General features: G+C 41.7%; 1 protein-coding gene across 1 annotated transcript in view; it reads left to right on the forward strand.

Annotated features, from left to right (window-relative positions):
* stx1b (syntaxin 1B) overlaps positions 1-4,220 on the forward strand; it is a 31,321-nt gene extending 27,101 nt beyond the window's left edge. The window contains exon 10 of the mRNA XM_061884318.1: positions 1,819-4,220. Coding sequence (XP_061740302.1) covers positions 1,819-1,899 — 81 coding nt within the window. The 3' untranslated portion in view covers positions 1,900-4,220. The remainder of the gene's footprint in view (positions 1-1,818) is intronic.
* Positions 4,221-21,196: the final 16,976 nt, after the last annotated feature.

The raw sequence follows: 21,196 nt of genomic DNA on the forward strand, positions 1-21,196 counted from the left end.
ACTTGTCCAGGGTGTACCCCGCCTTCTGCCCGATTGTAGCTGAGATAGGCGCAAGCACCCCCCGCAACCCCAAAAGGGAATAAGCGGTAGAAAATGGATGGATGGATGGATATATATATATATATATATATATATATACATATATATATATATATATATATTCCTCCCCCAAAATAAAATATCATTATTTAATTTTTTTAACTCGAGACATCCCGCAGGCCGGATTTTGGACGCTGGCGGGCCGTAGTTTGGCAACCCCTGCTCTAGATCCTTCTGGGTCCCTATGACTCCTTCTGGGTCCATCTGGATCTTTCTGGGTCCCTCTAGGTCCTTGTTGGTTCCTATGTATCTTTCTGGGTCCCGCTGGGTCCTCATGGTTCCATCTGGGTCCTCTGGGTCCTTCTGGGTCCTGCCGGATCCTCTGGATCCTTAAGGGTCCCACTAGGTTCCTCTAAATCCTTATTGGTCTGCCTGGGTCCCTATGGTTCCTCTGGATTCTTCTGGGTCCCACTGGGTTCATATAGATCCTTCTGGGTCCCTCTGGATCTTAATGGGTCCCTCTGGATCCTTCCGGGTCCCACTGGATTCATCTAGATCCTTTTTGGTCCCACTGGGTTCCTCCAAATCCTTCAGGGTCCCGATGGCTCCTTCCGGGTCCCTCAGGAGCTTTCTGGGTCCCACTGGGTTCCTCGAGATCCTTCTGGGTCTCTATGGATCGTTCTGGGTCGCCCTAAATTCCACCGGGTCCCACTGGTTTAACCTAGATCCTTCTGGGTCCCTATGGCTTCTTATGGGTCCCTCTGGATTCTTCTGGGTCCCACTGGGTTCCTCTAGATCCTTAGGGGTCTTCCTGTGTCCCGTCAGGTACCTATGGTTTCTTCTGGGTCCCTATGAGTCCCGCCAGGTCATTTGGCTCCTTTTAGGCTCACTGGGTTCCTTGAGATTCTTATGGGTCCCTATGGATCGTTCTGGGTCCCTTTGGCTCCTTCTGGGTCCCACTGGGTTCATCTAGATCTTTCTTGGTCCTTCTGGATCCTTCTGCGTCTTACTGGGTTCCTCAAGATCCTTCTGGGTCCCTCTGGATCTTTATGGGTCCCTCTGGATCCTTCTGGGTCCCACTGGGTTCCCCCAGATCCTTCAGGGTCCCTATGGCTTCTTCCGGGTCCCTCAGGACCTTTTTGGGTCCCACTGGGTTCCTCGAGATCCTTCTGGGTTCCTATGGATCGTTCTAGGTCGCCCTAAATCCTGCCGGGTCCCTCTGGATCCTTCTGAGTCTCATTGGGTTAATCCAGATCCTTCTGGGTCCCTATGGCTCCTTCTGGGTCCCTCTGGATTCTTCTGGGTCCCACTGGGTTCCTCTAGATCCTTATTGGTCCTCCTGGGTCCCGCCGGGTCCCTATGGTTCCTTCTGGGTCTGGCCGGGTCCTCTGGATCCTTCTGGGTCCCACTGTGTTCCTTGAGATCCTTCTGGGTACCTATGGATCGTTCTGGGTCTCTCTGGCTCCTTCTGGGTCCCACTGGGTTCATCTAGATCCTTCTGGATCTTTATGGGTCCCTCTGGATCCTTCTGGGTCCCACTGGGTTCCTCGAGATCCTTCTGGGTCCCTCTGGAACTTTATGGGTCCCTCTGGATCCTTCTGGGTCCCACTGGGTTCCTCGAGATCTTTCTGGGTCACACTGGGTTCCCCCAGATCCTTCAGGGTCCCAATGGCCCCACCCGGGTCCCGCTGGACCTTTCTGGGTCCCACTGTGTTCCTCCGGATCCTTCCGGGTCCAATCCGGCGTGTGACCGCTGTGCTTCCTGTGTTTGTCCCGCAGAAGAAGATCATGATCATCATCTGCTGCGTCATCCTGGGCGTGGTCTTGGCGTCGACCATCGGCGGGACGCTGGGCTTCTGAGCTTCCTGTCGCCGTGACGACCGCCAGCCGGAGGAAGAAAAAGCCCAAAAACTTGAACCACCAATGCAAGAAGAAAACCAATCAGCAAACGGGACACACTTGGGGTGGGCCGAGGTCCAACATTCCCACAAATCAAACCCCCTCAAACGCACCGCCGTGTAAACGGAAGGTTCCGGCAAACGCATCGATGTAAACCTAGAAGCTTCGCACGCTTTTTTCTTTCTGTCTTCTTTAAATTTGCTTTCTTCGGGAGGACGGCGACGGCGAGTGCCGCTGGGCGGGGCTTCTGCGGGACGAGCGCCCACTCGGTTCTCGGAGAGCGTGTCCGGACGCCGTCCCGCAGAAAGAGCCCCACCCCCACCCGCCCACGTTAGGAGGGCGGGTCCGACCTTGCTCTGACCCCGCTCCTCACTGGTCGCCCACTCCCACGTGACCTTTGACCGCCACAGGAGGGGCGGAGTCAGGAAGGTGGCGGGGAGCGGGGGGGGGACTCCACCGAGAGTCAATCTATGCAGTTAAGACACAAGCGCGACTCGTCAAGTTGACTTTAGCCCCGCCCACCCGAGTGCCGCGGCCATATTGAGTTATTTCCCCGCGGGGAAGGTTTTGTCGTTTTGCGCTGCCGCTGTTTCCGTGACTTCCTGTCGAGTTCGCCTGAGCCCTCGTTTTGGCCGAGTGTGTTTGTGGTCGTCTTGGTGACACAGGTGCTACCACTGGGGAGAGGCTCCTCCTCCTCCTAGAGTCATGTGATGTGGTGTCACACTGGGAGCAGGACGCTCAGCCTCGCACGTCGCGTGCTTTCTTGCTCGCACCTTGTGCGGTGGGAGGCTTCATCCGCGTCCCGAAGTGCACTCGGCGTTCAAGCAATAACTGCGGCACGGCGGCTGGGAAGCTGACGTCCCGCTGACATCCGGCGTGGCGGCTCGGACGCGAACAGGAAGTGGGCTTGTTGAAGTAGTGCGTGTTGTGTAGTCGTTAGATGTCGTGTCGTGACGTGTGACCAAAAAAAAAAGACAAAAAGAGCGTTTCCTTTTCATTTGGCGTCCACCAAAGTCGTGTTGTGTTGAAACTAAACGTGCGCTTGTCCCCGCCTCCCCGCCGATCGCGGCGCATCCCGACCACATCGCCGTCGTCAAAGCGATGACGTCGTCGTCGTCGTCGTCCCCCGCAGACGCAAACATGGCGGCATGAAGGCAGGGGGCGTGTCCCAGTATTCCTGTCTTTTTCTGTGTTGACGTTTTTAGGCGAGACGACGGCGAGGATAAGCCCCGCCCCCCCCGCGTGTCCCGATATTTGGCATGCGACGCGTCGTGGAGTTTGCATGAAGATGTTTCCCCGCCTCCTGACCTGCCGCCATGTTGCGCACTTTACTCCGTTAGCACGTTGGCTCGCTAGTTCCCGCTTCTTTTCACACCACGCCCCCCCCTGCCCTCGCCGCGACACAAGTCACTTTTCACGTTGGCCACGCAAACCAAAGCGAAGCGAGTCGCCGGAGACCAGCGAGCCGCCATTAGCCGCCGTTAGCCGTTAGCACGCGCTCCTCCATCTTTGTAGTCCCGACGACGAAGCTCTCTGTCTTCCTGAAACGATTTCCCAAACGGTTGCCGTGACAACTTGGGAGTCAGTATTGCGTGGGAGGAGTCTGGGGGGGGCACGTGGCCAATAGGAAAGACTTGTCGCTATAGCGATGATGTAATTATTGTAAATAGGAGAAAAAGACCACCTGCATGTTTATCTTCCTGACAAAGTCGACCCCCTCTTGACGCTGTCCTCTCCGCCCCCGGAGTGAGGCCCCGCCCACTGGCCGCTATGGTCAAAGTGCTTCCCGCCATCTCCTGGCTTGGGGTTGGCCCCGCCCCTTCCACCTCCCACAGGCCGACCTTGACAAAGCGTGCAATACCGGAGGCGCCCTCGGGGGAGGCGGCCAGATGCAGGAGCTCCACCCACGCGACACGAGAGCTCCGCCCCCCCCCCCCCCCCCCCCCACCTGACGTTGGCCAATAGGGGACAGCCTCTTCGACTTTGCCAGGAAACGCAACTTGTGTCCGTTTCTTTTGTGTTTGTGTGCCTAGTGTAACGTGAAGCCATCTGTCCCCGCCCACACTTAAGACACGCCCACCATTCGCGACAGCCCCGCCCCCCTCTCGTTCTGCTGTTGGCTGTTTAGTTCCTGTGACGTGCCAGTACCCCCCATCTTTGACCCTTGGATCTTTAAGACGACAACTCTATGCAGAAGCTGTCTTTTATAAGTGTGTCCGACATTTTGTTTCAGAGGAAATATTACACAAATATGAAGAAATAAAGAAGGATTGTTCAGTGTTGCTACTTGTCCACTTCCTCTTTGCTCTGTCTCCACTTCCTGTTTGCTCCTTGTCCACTTCCTCTTTGCCCCTCGTCCACTTCCTGTTTGCTCTGTCTCCACTTCCTCTTTGCTCCTTGTCCGCTTCCTGTTTGCCCCTCGTCCACTTCCTGTTTGCTCTGTCTCCACTTCCTGTTTGCTCTTTGTCCATTCCTGTTCGTCTTTGTCCACTTCCTGTTTGTGTTTGTCCACACTAGCTACACCTCCTTTAATACTATTACTAATCATAATACTAATATTAAACGCAGTGTGTAATACTTCTAATAATAGTATTACTAATCATCATAATAATACTATTAAACACTGTGTGTAATACTTCTAATATTACTACTACTAATCATAATAATAATACTATTAAACACTGTGTGTAATACTTCTAATATTACTACCACTAATCATAATAATAATACTATTAAACACTGCGTGTAATACTTCTAATAGTACTACTACTAATCATAATAATAATACTATTAAACACTGTGTGTAATACTTCTAATATCAATACTACTAATCATAATACTAATAATACTATTAAACACTGTGTGTAATAATTCTATTATTACTACTACTAATCATAATAATAATGCTCTTAAACACTGTGTAATACTTCTAATATTACTACCACTAATCATAATAACAATACTATTAAACACTGTGCGTAATACTGCTACTATTACTACTGCTAATCATAATTATGATACTATTAAACACTGTGTGTAATACTTCTAATAATAATACTACTAATCATAACAATAATACTATTAAAAACTGTGTGTAATACTTCTAATACTACCACTATTCATAATAATTATAATACTATTAAACACTGTGTAATACTTATATTAATACTACTAATCATAATAATAATAATACTATTAAACACTGTGTGTAATATTTCTAATAGTACTACTACTAATCATAATAATACTATTAAACACTGTGTAATAATTCTAATATTACTACTACTAATCATAATAATAATAATGCTATTAAACACTGTAATACTTCTAATATTACTACCACTAATCATAATAATACTATTAAACACTGTGTGTAATATTTCTAATAGTACTACTACCAATCATAATAATACTATTAAACACTGTGCGTAATACTTCTAATATTACTACTACTAATCATAATAATACTATTAAACACTGCGTAATACTGCTACTATTACTACTACTAATCATAATAATAATACTATCAAACACTGTGTGTAATACTTCTAATAATATTACTACTAATCATAATAATAATAATAATACTATTAAACACTGTGTGTAATACTTCTAATATTACTACTACTAATCATAATAATAAAACTATCAAACACTGTGCGTAATACTTCTATTACTACCACTAATCATAATGATAATAATAACACTATAAAACAGCATGTGTAATACTTCTAATAATAGTACTCCTAATCATAATAATAATACTATTAAACACTGTGTGTAATACTTCTAATATTACTACTACTAATCATAATAATAATACTATCAAACACTGTGTGTAATACTTCTAATAATACTACTACTATTCATAATTATAATACTATTAAACAATGTGTGTAATATTTCTAATATTACTACTACTAATCATAATAATAATACTATCAAACACTGTGTGTAATACTTCTAATAATACTACCACTAATCACAATAATTATAATACTATTAAGCACTGTGTGTAATACTTCTAATATTACTACTACTAATCATAATAATAAAACTATTAAACACTTTGTGTAATACTTCTAATAATATTACTACTAATCATAATAATACTATTAAACACTGTGCGTAATACTTCTAATATTACTACCACTAATCATGATAATAATAATAACACTATAAAACAGCATGTGTAATACTTCTAATAATAGTACTCCTAATCATAATAATAAAAATACTATTAAACACTGTGTGTAATACTTCTAATATTACTACTACTAATCATAATAATAAAACTATCAAACACTGTGTGTAATACTTCTAATATTATTAGTACTAATCACAATAATAAAACTATTAAACACTTTGTGTAATACTTCTAATATTACTACTAATCATAATAATAATACTATTAAACACTGTGTGTAATACTTCTAATATTACTACTACTAATCATAATGATAATAATAATATTAATATTATAAAACAGCATGTGTAATACTTCTAATAATAGTACTCTTAATCATAATAATAATAATACTATTAAACACTGTGTGTAACACTTCTAATATTACTACTACTAATCATAATAATAAAACTATCAAACACTGTGTGTAATACTTCTAATATTATTAGTACTAATCACAATAATAAAACTATTAAACACTTTGTGTAATACTTCTAATATTACTACTAATCATAATAATAATACTATTAAACACTGTGTGTAATACTTCTAATATTACTACTACTAATCATAATAATAAAACTATTAAACACTTTGTGTAATACTTCTAATAATATTACTACTAATCATAATAATGATACTATTAAACACTGTGCGTAATACTTCTAATATTACTACTACTAATCATAATGATAATAATAATATTAATATTATAAAACAGCATGTGTAATACTTCTAATAATAGTACTCTTAATCATAATAATAATAATACTATTAAACACTGTGTGTAACACTTCTAATATTACTACTACTAATCATAATAATAAAACTATTAAACACTTTGTGTAATACTTCTAATAATATTACTACTAATCATAATAATACTATTAAACACTGTGCGTAATACTTCTAATATTACTACTACTAATCATAATGATAATAATAATAACACTATAAAACAGCATGTGTAATACTTCTAATAATAGTACTCCTAATCATAATAATAATAATACTATTAAACACTGTGTGTAATACTTCTAATAATACTACTACTAATCATTGTCATACTATTAAAGGCCTACTGAAATGAGATGTTCTTATTTAAACGGGGATAGCAGGTCCATTCTCTGTGTCATACTTGATCATTTCACGATATTGCCATATTTTTGCTGAAAGGATTTAGTAGAGAACATCCACGATAAAGTTTGCAACTTTTGGTCGCTAAGAGAAAAGCCTTGCCTGTACCGGAAGTAGCAGACGATGAGGTCACAAGTGTGGGGGCTCCTCACATATTCACATTGTTTTTAATGGGAGCCTCCAACAAAAAGTGCTATTCGGACCGAGAAAACGACAATTTCCCCATTAATTTGAGCGAGGATGAAAGATTTGTGTTTGAGGATATTGATAGCGACGGATTTGAAAAAAAAAAAAAAACAAGTTAAAAAAAAAAAACGCAATTGCATTGGGACGGATTCCGATGTTTTTAGACACATTTACTAGGATAATTCTGGGAAATCCCTTATGTTTCTATTGTGTTGCTAGAGTTTTAGTGAGTTAAATAGTACCTGATAGTCGGAGGTGTACGTCCACGGGTGTCTTGACGCCAGTGTCTCAGGGAAGTCGACTGCAGCTTCATGGACGACCCAAGCTCAGCTTTTCTCCGGTAAGGAGCGACTTTTTACCACACTTTTCTCACCGAAACCTGCTGGTTGACATTCGGTCGGGATCCATGTTCGCTTGACCGCGCTGATCCAAAGTAAAGTTTCACCTCTAGGAATTTTAAACAAGGAATCACCATGTGTTTGTGTGGCTAAAGGCTAAAGCTTCCCAACTCCATCTTTCTACTGTGACTTCCATCCATCCATCCATTTTCTACCGCTTATTCCCTTTTTGGGGCCGTGGGGGGCGCTGGCGCCTATCTCAGCTACAATCGGGCGGAAGGCGGGGTACACCCTGGACAAGTCGCCACCTCATCGCAGGGCCAACACAGACTTCTCCAATATTAATTGAACAAATTGCAAAAGATTCAGCAACACAGATGTCCAAAATACTGTGTAATTAAAGCAGACGACTTTTAGCTGTGTGTGTGTGCAGCGCTCATACTTCCTAAAAACCCGTGACGTCTTGAGTACACGTCATCATTACACGACGTTTTCAAGATGAAACTCCCGGGAAATTTAAAATTGTAATTTAGTAAACTAAAAAGGCCGTATTGGCATGTGTTGCAATGTTAATATTTCATCATTGATATATAAACTATCAGACTGCGTGGTGGCTAGTAGTGGCTTTCAGTAGGACTTTAAACTGCATGTGTAGTACTTCTAATTTTACTACTACCAATCATTATAATAATACTATTTATCAAAGTGTGCAATACTTCTAATATTACTACTACTACTATTCATCATAATAATACTATTAAACACTGTGTGTAATACTTCTAATATTACCACTACTAATCATTATGATAATACTATTAAACATGTGTAATACTCCTAATAATAATTATTATAATAGAATATATTAAAAACTATGCGTAATACTTCTAATAATACTACGACTAATCATTATAATATACTATTAAACACCGGGTGTAATACTCCTAATAATAATAATAATACTAATCATTATATTATTACTATTAAACAGTGTTTAATGCTTCTAATATTACTACTTCTAATCATTCTAACAATACTATTAAACAACGTGTGTAATATTTCCAATAATACTAATGATAATTATTATACTAATACCAAATAATCATACTATTACTACATATACTCATACTACTAACAATTACAAAACGACCAATAATACTATTATATAGGTATAATACTAATACTACAACTACTAATACTAATTTTAACATTAACAAAACTACTAATAATACTATTACTACAGTTACTTACAGTAATAATAGAACTAATGATAATCATTTTAAATAATAATACTATTACCACAACTACTAATATTACTAACGATTTTAGAACAACAAATAATGCTATTAAATGATAATAATATAAATACAACTACTAATAATACTCCTACCAATAAAAGAACTACCAATAATATTATAAAATAATAATATTACTACAACTACTAACAATAATAAATAATAAAAGTAATAATAATGCTACAACTACTAATACTACTATTAAATAACAATACAATTACTACAACGACTAATTATTATAGAACTAACAACTAATAATACTATTAATTATTAATAATATAATTAGTAATACTACTCCTAATATTAAGAGAACTACTAATAATACCATTACTACAAATACTATAAAAATAATATAACTATTAACAATACTATTAGATAATAATAATATTAAAAATAATAACAATAACAATAATATTACTTTAACTAATACTACTACTAACAATTATGGAACTACAAATACTACTATTAAATAATAATAATAATTATAATTATAATACAACAATGAATACTACTCCTAATAATAACAGAACAACCAATACTACTATTAGATAATAACACTATCACTATAACTACTAACAATAATAAAAGAGCTACCAATAATACTATTAAATAATAGTAATATTAAATAATAATAAAATACAAACAATAATAAAACTAATAATAATACTATTAAATAATACAATTACTACAACTACTAACAATAATAAAGTAGTTACTAATAAGACTATTAAATAATAGAAATAATAATAACAATAATAGAACTACTAATACAAATACTAAATAACAATACTATTACGCCAACTATGAATCCCACTAACAATTATAGAACTATTAGACTTGGTAAGGCAGTCCATCTAGGAGAAGGAAATCTCCACCCACAAAACCACCGCTGCCTTGTGGTCAACCCACTGGAGGGTAAGGCTAAGGGAATAACACCCCACTGGAGGGTAAGGCTAAAGGAGTAACACCCCATTGGAGGGTAAGGCTAAAGGAGTAACACCCCATTGGACGGTAGGACTAAGGGAGTAACACCCTACTGGAGGGTAAAACTAAGGGAGTAACACCCCACTGGAGGGTAAGGCTAAAGGAGTAACACCCCATTGGAGGGTAGGACTAAGGGAGTAACACCCCACTGGAGGGTAAGACTAAGGGAGTAACACCCCGCTGGAGGGTAAGACTAAGGGAGTAACACCCCACTGGAGGGTAAGACTAAGGGAGTAACATCCCATTGTAGGGTAAGACTAAGGGAGTAACACCCCACTGGAGGGTAAGACTAAGGGAGTAACATCCCATTGTAGGGTAAGACTAAGGGAGTAACACCCCACTGGAGGGTAAGGCTAAGGGAGTAACACCCCGCTGGAGGGTAAGACTAAGGGAGTAACACCCTGCTGGAGGGTAAGGCTAAGGGAGTAACATCCCATTGGAGGGTAAGACTAAGGGAGTAACACCCCACTGGAGGGTAAGACTAAGGGAGTAACATCCCATTGTAGGGTAAGACTAAGGGAGTAACACCCCACTGGAGGGTAAGGCTAAGGGAGTAACATCCCATTGGAGGGTAAGACTAAGGGAGTAACATCCCATTGTAGGGTAAGACTAAGGGAGTAACACCCCACTGGAGGGTAAGACTAAGGGAGTAACATCCCATTGGAGGGTAAGACTAAGGGAGTAACATCCCATTGTAGGGTAAGACTAAGGGAGTAACATCCCATTGTAGGGTAAGACTAAGGGAGTAACACCCCACTGGAGGGTAAGGCTAAGGGAGTAACACCCCGCTGGAGGGTAAGACTAAGGGAGTAACATCCCATTGTAGGGTAAGACTAAGGGAGTAACACCCCACTGGAGGGTAAGGCTAAGGGAGTAACACCCCGCTGGAGGGTAAGACTAAGGGAGTAACACCCTGCTGGAGGGTAAGGCTAAGGGAGTAACACCCTGCTGGAGGGTAAGGCTAAGGGAGTAACACCCCACTGGAGGGTAAGACTAAGGGAGTAACCTCCCATTGTAGGGTAAGACTAAGGCAGTAACACGCCACTGGAGGGTAAGAAAAGGGAGTAAAACCCCATTGGAGGGTAAGACTAAGAGTGTAACACCCCGCTGGAGGGTAAGACTAAGGGAGTAACACCCCACTGGAGGGTAAGACTAAGGGAATAACACCCCATTGGAGGGTAAGACTAAGGGAATAACACCCCATTGGAGGGTAAGACTAAGGGAGTAACACCCCACTGGAGGGTAAGACTAAGGGAATAACACCCCATTGGAGGGTAAGACTAAGGGAGTAACACCTCACTGGAGGGTAAGAAAGGGAGTAAACCCCCATTGGAGGGTAAGAAAAGGGAGTAAAACCCCATTGGAGGGTAAGAAAAGGGAGTAAACCCCCATTGGAGGGTAAGACTAAAGGAGTAACACCCCACTGGAGGGTAAAACTAAAGGAGTAACACCCCACTGGAGGGTAAGACTAAAGGAGTAACACCCCATTGGAGGGTAAGGCTAAGGGAGTAACACACCGCTGGAGGGTAAGACTAAGGGAGTAACACCCCAGTGGAGGGTAAGACTAAGGGAGTAACATCCCATTGTAGGGTAAGACTAAGGGAGTAACACCCCACTGGAGGGTAAGACTAAGGGAGTAACATCCCATTGTAGGGTAAGACTAAGGGAGTAACACCCCACTGGAGGGTAAGACTAAGGGAGTAACACCCTGCTGGAGGGTAAGGCTAAGGGAGTAACACCCTGCTGGAGGGTAAGACTAAGGGAGTAACACCCCACTGGAGGGTAAGACTAAGGGAGTAACACCCTGCTGGAGGGTAAGGCTAAGGGAGTAACATCCCATTGGAGGGTAAGACTAAGGGAGTAACACCCCACTGGAGGGTAAGACTAAGGGAGTAACATCCCATTGTAGGGTAAGACTAAGGGAGTAACACCCCACTGGAGGGTAAGGCTAAGGGAGTAACATCCCATTGGAGGGTAAGACTAAGGGAGTAACATCCCATTGTAGGGTAAGACTAAGGGAGTAACACCCCACTGGAGGGTAAGACTAAGGGAGTAACATCCCATTGGAGGGTAAGACTAAGGGAGTAACACCCCACTGGAGGGTAAGACTAAGGGAGTAACATCCCATTGTAGGGTAAGACTAAGGGAGTAACACCCCACTGGAGGGTAAGGCTAAGGGAGTAACACCCCGCTGGAGGGTAAGACTAAGGGAGTAACACCCTGCTGGAGGGTAAGGCTAAGGGAGTAACACCCTGCTGGAGGGTAAGGCTAAGGGAGTAACACCCCACTGGAGGGTAAGACTAAGGGAGTAACCTCCCATTGTAGGGTAAGACTAAGGCAGTAACACGCCACTGGAGGGTAAGAAAAGGGAGTAAAACCCCATTGGAGGGTAAGACTAAGAGTGTAACACCCCGCTGGAGGGTAAGACTAAGGGAGTAACACCCCACTGGAGGGTAAGACTAAGGGAATAACACCCCATTGGAGGGTAAGACTAAGGGAATAACACCCCATTGGAGGGTAAGACTAAGGGAGTAACACCCCACTGGAGGGTAAGACTAAGGGAATAACACCCCATTGGAGGGTAAGACTAAGGGAGTAACACCTCACTGGAGGGTAAGAAAGGGAGTAAACCCCCATTGGAGGGTAAGAAAAGGGAGTAAAACCCCATTGGAGGGTAAGAAAAGGGAGTAAACCCCCATTGGAGGGTAAGACTAAAGGAGTAACACCCCACTGGAGGGTAAAACTAAAGGAGTAACACCCCACTGGAGGGTAAGACTAAAGGAGTAACACCCCATTGGAGGGTAAGACTAAGGGAGTAACACCCCACTGGAGGGTAAGACTAAGGGAGTAACACCCCACTGGAGGGTAAGACTAAGGGAGTAACATCCCATTGTAGGGTAAGACTAAGGGAGTAACACCCCAATGGAGGGTAAGGCTAAGGGAGTAACACCCCACTGGAGGGTAAGACTAAGGGAGTAACACCCCATTGGAGGGTAAGACTAAGGGAATAACACCCCATTGGAGGGTAAGACTAAGGGAGTAACACCCCATTGGAGGGTTCAGACTAAGGGAGTAACACCTCACTGGAGGGTAAGAAAAGGGAGTAAAACCCCATTGGAGGGTAAGAAAAGGGAGTCAAACCCCATTGGAGGGTAAGACTAAAGGAGTAACACCCCACTGGAGGGTAAGACTAAAGGAGTAACACCCCACTGGAGGGTAAGGCTAAGGGAGTAACACCCCACTGGAGGGTAAGACTAAAGGAGTAACACCCCATTGGAGGGTAAGGCTAAGGGAGTAACACCCCAAAGAAAATGAGGAGCCGAAGTCCCGAAGGCGGTTTGACATAGTGGCTCATTCTGGCAACTCCTGCGGTTTCGCTGGTGCCAAGTTGTATCTCACTCCTCGCTACCTTGGATCCACCAGAGAGGGGGTGCTGGACAACAGTAAAGTCAAGTCAAGTACAGTAGCAGTGATTGTCTCACACACACTGCTTGCCATCCAGAGTTCCATGGCCAGGTCCTGTGGATCCTCTCTAGTGGATCTGATGATACTAATACTAATAGAACTACTGAAGATACTAACAATAATAGAACTACTGATGATACTAACAATAATAGAACTATTGATGATACTAACAATAATAGAACTACTGATGATACTAATACTAATAGAACTACTGAAGATACTAACAATAATAGAACTACTGATGATACTAACAATAATAGAACTATTGATGATACTAACAATAATAGAACTACTGATGATACTAACAATAATAGAACTACTGAAGATACTAACAATAATAGAACTACTGATGATACTAACAATAATAGAACTATTGATGATACTAACAATAATAGAACTACTGAAGATACTAACAATAATAGAACTACTGATGATACTAACAATAATAGAACTACTGAAGATACTAACAATAATAGAACTACTGAAGATACTAACAATAATAGAACTACTGATGATACTAACAATAATAGAACTATTGATGATACTAACAATAATAGAACTACTGATGATACTAACAATAATAGAACTACTGATGATACTAACAATAATAGAACTACTGATGATACTAACAATAATAGAACTACTGATGATACTAACAATAATAGAACTATTGATGATACTAACAATAATAGATCTACTGATGATATTAACAATAATAGAACTACTGATGATACTAATACTAATCAAACTACTGATGATACTAACAATAACAGAACTACTGATGATAATAACAATTATAGAACTACTGATGATACTAACAATAATAGAACTACTGATGATACTAACAATAATAGAACTATTGATGATACTAACAATAATAGATCTACTGATGATATTAACAATAATAGAACTACTGATGATACTAATACTAATCAAACTACTGATGATACTAACAATAATAGAACTACTGATGATACTAACAATAATAGAACTATTGATGATACTAATACTAATCAAACTATTGATGATACTAACAATAATAGAACTACTGATGATACTAACAATAACAGAACTACTGATGATAATAACAATTATAGAACTACTGATGATACTGTAGTCTAGGCTTTGAAACAAACAGAAGCCGAGGTGCTGGACATGTCAAGGTGCTGCGTATGACTCACTTCTTGTGCTTTACTTGACGATGTCCAGCTTGTAGTGGTGACTCCTGGGTGTAGTGGTGTCTTCCGGGTGTTGATTGATTCTACCACACCTGTGTCACATTGACGATCAAGGCAAGGGCCAGCATTGATTCTAGTGCACCTGTGTCGCATTAACCATCAAGGCGAGGGTCTGCATTGATTCTAGCGCACCTGTGTCACATTGACGACCAAGACTAGGGTCAGCATTGATTGAGTCTACCACACCTGTGTCACATTGACGATCAAGGCAAGGGCCTGCATTGATTCTAGTGCACCTGTGTCGCATTAACCATCAAGGCGAGGGTCTGCATTGATTCTAGCGCACCTGTGTCACATTGACGACCAAGACTAGGGTCAGCATTGATTGAATCTACCACACCTGTGTCACATTGACGATCAAGGCAAGGGCCTGCATTGATTCTAGTGCACCTGTGTCGCATTAACAATCAAGGCAAGGGTCTGCATTGATTCTAGCGCACCTATGTCACATTGACGACCAAGACTAGGGTCAGCATTGATTGATTCTACCACACCTGTGTCACATTGACGATCAAGGCAAGGGCCTGCATTGATTCTAGTGCACCTGTGTCGCATTAACCATCAAGGCAAGGGTCTGCATTGATTCTAGCGCACCTGTGTCACATTGACGACCAAGGCTAGGGTCTGCATTGATTGATTCTAGCGCACCTGTGTCACATTGAAGATCAAGGCGAGGGCCTGCATTGATTAATTGTAACGCACCTGTGTCACATTGACAAGCAAGGCTAGGGTCTGCATTGATTGATTCAACCACACCTGTGTCAAATTGACGCTCAAGGCGAGGCCCTGCATTGATTGATTCTAGCGCACCTGTGTCACATTGACGATCAAGGCGAGGGTCTGCATTGATTGTGTCCCCGCTCAAAACCATTAAAAAATGCAACATTTGTTATTTCTTTTAAGATGGCTTCAACAATACTATTAAATACTAATACTACAACTACTAACAATAATAGAACCACTGATATTAAACACTACTACTACTAACATTATAACTACTAATAATACTCAATAACATAAGTACAAATACTATTAAATAATATTAATATTACTACAACTACTAACAATAATAGAACTAGTAATACTATTAAATAATACTATTACTAAAACTACTGACAATATAACTAGCAATACTATTAAATAATACTAATACTACTCCCAAAAATAGGAGAACTACTAATAATACTATTACATAATAATAGTATTACTACAACTACTAATAATGCTTATTATATAACTAATACTATCAAATAACAATACTACAACTAACAATATTATAATTACTAATTTATTAAATAATACTATTACCACAACTACTAACAATTATAGAAGTACAAATAACAGTAATACAACTACTAACACTACTCATAATAATTGAACTATTAATAACAATAATAATACAACTAATACTATTAAATAATAATATTACAATTACAAATACTACTACTAATAATAGAACTATTAATAATATTAAACAATAATACTAAAACTACTAATACTATTACGACTACTAACAATAATAATTTAACTAATATTAAAATAATAATTTACTACAACTAATAACACTATTACTACAACTACTAACAATATAAATATAAGTAATAATAATATTAAAATAATTTAATAATAATACTATTACTACAACTAATAATGCTACTCCTAATAATACTATTAAATAATAATACTAATATGACAACTATTATTACTACTCCTAATAATAATATTTACTACTAATACTATTAAATACTAATAGTGTCAACAAAGGTAAGATGTTTGGAGGCAAGCAGGCACCGTCATCAGCAGGCCGATACCACCCCTACATGGTGGTGGAAGCATCATGCTGTGGGGATGCTTTTCAGCGGCAAGAACTGGGAGATTAGTCAGGATAGAGGGAAAGATGACTGCAACAATGTAGAGAGACATTCTGGATGAAAACCAACCTGATGTAGCTTGACAGGTGCTGCAAGGAGGAATGAGAGAAAGTGCCCAAAGATAGATGTGCCATCTTGTTGAAAAAGACTTGAGGTGTACTTGCTGCCAAAGTATTGACCGTGAATACTAATGTACTTCTTTTACTTTTTATAAATACCTTTTCACATTGTCATTATGGGGTATTGTGTGTAGAATTTTGAGGACAAAAATGAACATATTCTATTTTGGAATAAGACTAATATAACGTGTATAAAGTGAAGGGTTGTGAATAGTCTCCTGATACACTGTATGTGAATGGACGGACAAATGTTACCTGTGTGTGAGTGACTTGACAAACGTTGACAATGTGTGTGAGTGTGCGTGAGTGGATAAACGTTGACAATGTGTGTGAGTGTGCGTGAGTGGATAAACGTTGACAATGTGTGTGTGCGTAACTGGACAAACGTTGACAATGTGTGTGTGCGCGAGTTGACAAACGTTGACAATGTGTGTGTGCCTGAGTTGACAAACGTTGACAATGTGTGTGAGTGTGCGTGAGTGGATAAATGTTGACAATATGTGTGTGTGTGACTGGACAAACGTTGACAATGTGTGTGTGCGTAACTGGACAAACGTTGACAATGTGTGTGAGTGTGCGTGAGTGGATAAACGTTGACAATATGTGTGTGCGTGACTGGACAAACGTTGACAATGTGTGTGTGCGTAACTGGACAAAGGTTGACAATGTGTGTGTGTGTGAGTTGACAAATGTTGACAATGTGTGTGAGTGTGCGTGAGTGGATATACGTTGACAATGTGTGTGTGTGTGTGAGTGAACAAACGTTGACAATGTGTGTGTGTGGACAAACTTTGGCAGTGTGTGTGCGTGAGTGAACAAACATTGACAATGTGTGTGTGGACAAACGTTGACAATGTGTGTGTGCATGATGAGTGGACAAACGTTGACTATGTGTTTGTGCGTGAGTGGACAAATGTTGACAATGTGTGTGTGTGTGTGAGTGAACAAATGTTGACAATGTGGGTGTATGTGTGAAAGAGTGGACAAACATTGACAATGTGCGTGTGTACAAACGTTGACATTGTGTGTGTTTGTGCCTGAGTGGACAAACGTTGACAATGTGTGTGTGCATGAGTGGACACATGTTAACAATGTGTGTGTGTGTGTGTGTGTGTGAGTGAGTGAGTGAGTGAGTGAGTGAGTGAGTGAGTGAGTGAGTGAGTGAGTGAGTTAACAAATGTTGACACTGTGTATGCATGAATGGACAAACGTTTACAATGTGTGTGTGAGAGTGAGTTAACAAATGTTGACAATTGTGTGCATGAGTCCAGAAACATTGACAAGTTGTGTGAGTGGACAAATGTTGACAATGTGTGTATGCATGAGTAGACAGACATTGACAATGTGTGTGTGAGTGGACAAATGTTGACAATGTCTGTGTGTGTGAGTGGACAAACGTTGATAATGTGTGTGTTCGTGAGTGGACAAATGTTGACAATGTGTGTGCGTGAGTGGAAAAACGTTGACAATGTGTGTGTGCGTAACAGGACAAATGTTGACAATGTCTGTGTGTGCGCGTGGACAAACGTTGACTATGTGTGTGTGCATGAGTGTAAAAATGTTGACAGTGTGTGTGAGTGAACAAATTTTGACGTGTGTGTGTGCAGGAGTCGGCAAACGTTGACAATATGTGTGTGTGTACAAACGTTGACATTGTGTGTGCTTCTGCCTGAGTGGACAAATGTTGACAATGTGTGTGTGAGAGGACATATGTTGATAGTGTGTGTGCATAAGTGGACTAACATTGACAATGCGTGTGCGTGAGTGGACAAATGTTGACACTGTGTGTGCACGTGAGTGGACACACGCTGACAAAGTGTGTGTGCATGTGAATGGACAAACATTGACGATGTGAGTGAGTTAACAAATGTTGACACTGTTTGTGTGCATGAGTGGAGAAACGTTGACAATGTGTGTGTGCGTAACTGGACAAATGTTGACAATGTCTGTGTGTGCGCGTGGACAAACGTTGACTATGTGTGTGTGCATGAGTGTAAAAATGTTGACAGTGTGTGTGAGTGAACAAATGTTGACGTGTGTGTGTGTGTGTGTGTGTGTGCAGGAGTCGGCAAACGTTGACAATATGTGTGTGTGTACAAACGTTGACATTGTGTGTGCTTCTGCCTGAGTGGACAAATGTTGACAATGTGTGTGTGAGAGGACATATGTTGATAGTGTGTGTGCATAAGTGGACTAACATTGACAATGCGTGTGCGTGAGTGGACAAATGTTGACACTGTGTGTGCACGTGAGTGGACACACGCTGACAAAGTGTGTGTGCATGTGAATGGACAAACATTGACGATGTGAGTGAGTTAACAAATGTTGACACTGTGTGTGCATGAGTGGAGAAACGTTGACAATGTGTGAGTGAGTGGACAAACGTTGACAATGTGTGTGTTGTGTGCGTGAGTGGACAAATGCTGACAATGTGTGTGCATGCATGAGTGGACAGACATTGACAAAATGTGTGTGAGTGGACAAACGTTGACAATGTGTGTGTGCGCGTGAGTTGACAAACGAAAATGCGTGTGTGCGTGAGTGGACATATTTTGACAATGTGTGTGTGTGAGTGGACAAACGTTGACAGTGTGTTTGTGCGTAAGTGGACAAATGTTGACAATGTGTGTGTTCGCGAGTGGACAAACGTTGACAATGTTTGTCTGTGCGTGAGTGGACAAACGTTGACAATGTGTGTGCGCGCGTGAGTTGACAAACGACAATGCGTGTGTGTGCGTGAGTGGACAGATGTTGACAATGTGTGTGTGAGTGGACAAACGTTGACAATGTGTGTTTGTGCGTGATTGGACAAATGTTGGCAATGTGTGTGTTTGTGAGTGGACAAACGTTGACAATGTGTGTCTGTGCGTGAGTGGACGAACGTTAATGTGTGTGTGTGTGTGTGTGCATGAGTTAACAAACGTGTGTGAAATCCAGTCTGACGCTGATAGAAATGAAATGCACAGTTTCTATGATGCAGTGAAAACCACCTACGGCCCCAGAAACTGCTCCCTGGCACCTGTTAGATCTGCTGATGGAACATCTTTAATCAAGGACCAGGCTATGCTAGCTGAGCATTCTAACATCGTGCTCAAGCAGCGCACCCCAGTGGACACAACTGTCCTTGCAGAGCTCCCTGAACATCCCAGCTTGCCAGATCTCGACCTACCCCCTAAACTTCAAAGAAATCCTGCATGCAGTCAAAACCCTGAAAAACAATAAATCCCCTGGACCTGACAGCATCCCGGCTGAACTTCTCAAGGAAGCAGGCGACCTCTGTACACGGACACTGCAGCTCTACATTTCAGAGGTGTGGAGACCAGAGTGGAAAGATGCCAACATTGTGACCACCTACAAGAACAAAGGAGACAAATCCATCTGCTCCAATAGTAGGGGTATCTCTCTGTTGGCCATTGCTGGAGAGGTCCTCGCCAAGGTCATGCTCCGCAGACTCATCCCCGCAATATCAGACCGGGTCACCCCGGAGTCGCAGTGTGGTTTTCGGAAGGACAGGGGGACAGTTGACGTGATCGCCAAGAGAAATGCCGGGAGCAGCACAAGGACTTCTTCATTGCCTTTGTCGACCTTTCAAAGGCATTTGACACAGTGAAGAGGGACCTACTGTGGCAAGTCCTGAAGAGATTTGGGTGTCCATCCAAGTTTCTCATCATCCTTGCACAGTTACATTCTGGGATGATGGTCCGAGTGGTAGTGGGAAGACACAGCTCAGATCCCTTTGTGTGCTGGCTCCTGTTCTCAATCAATCAATCAATCAATGTTTATTTATATAGCCCCAAATCACAAATGTCTCAAAGGGCTGCACAAATCATTACGACTACAACATCCTCGGAAGAACCCACAAAAGGGCAAGGAAAACTCACACCCAGTGGGCAGGGAGAATTCACATTCAGTGGGACGCCAGTGACAATGCTGACTATGACAAACCTTGGAGAGGACCTCAGATGTGGGCAACCCCCCCCCCTCTAGGGGACCGAAAGCAATGGATGTCGAGCGGGTCTAACATGATACTGTGAAAGTTCAATCCATAGTGGCTCCAAGACAGCAGTGAGAGTCCCGTCCACAGGAAACCATCTCAAGCGGATCAGCATCTCAAGCGGATCAGCAGCGTTCTCTTCAACATCTTCCTCGTCTGAGTCACAACACTGCTACGTAAGGGGATGGAGGAGCATAGACCAGGCTTGATGGTAACCTGTTTAACATCAGGAGGCTACAGGCAACTACCAAGCTGGCCTCGGAGACCATCATTGAGCTGCAATACGCCGATGACTGTGCCCTGGTTGTGATACACCACAGGCTCTGCAAAACATCCTCTGGGCAGCTGTAACTGCATAAACCAGAATGGGACTGACGATCAACACCCAGAAGACAGGTACTCTGTCAGTCTAGTGCTGACCTCCCACAAAAACCCTCAAAGCAGCAGG

This window comes from Nerophis ophidion, linkage group LG23 (genome assembly GCF_033978795.1).
Source record: "Nerophis ophidion isolate RoL-2023_Sa linkage group LG23, RoL_Noph_v1.0, whole genome shotgun sequence".
Taxonomy (NCBI): domain Eukaryota; kingdom Metazoa; phylum Chordata; class Actinopteri; order Syngnathiformes; family Syngnathidae; genus Nerophis; species Nerophis ophidion.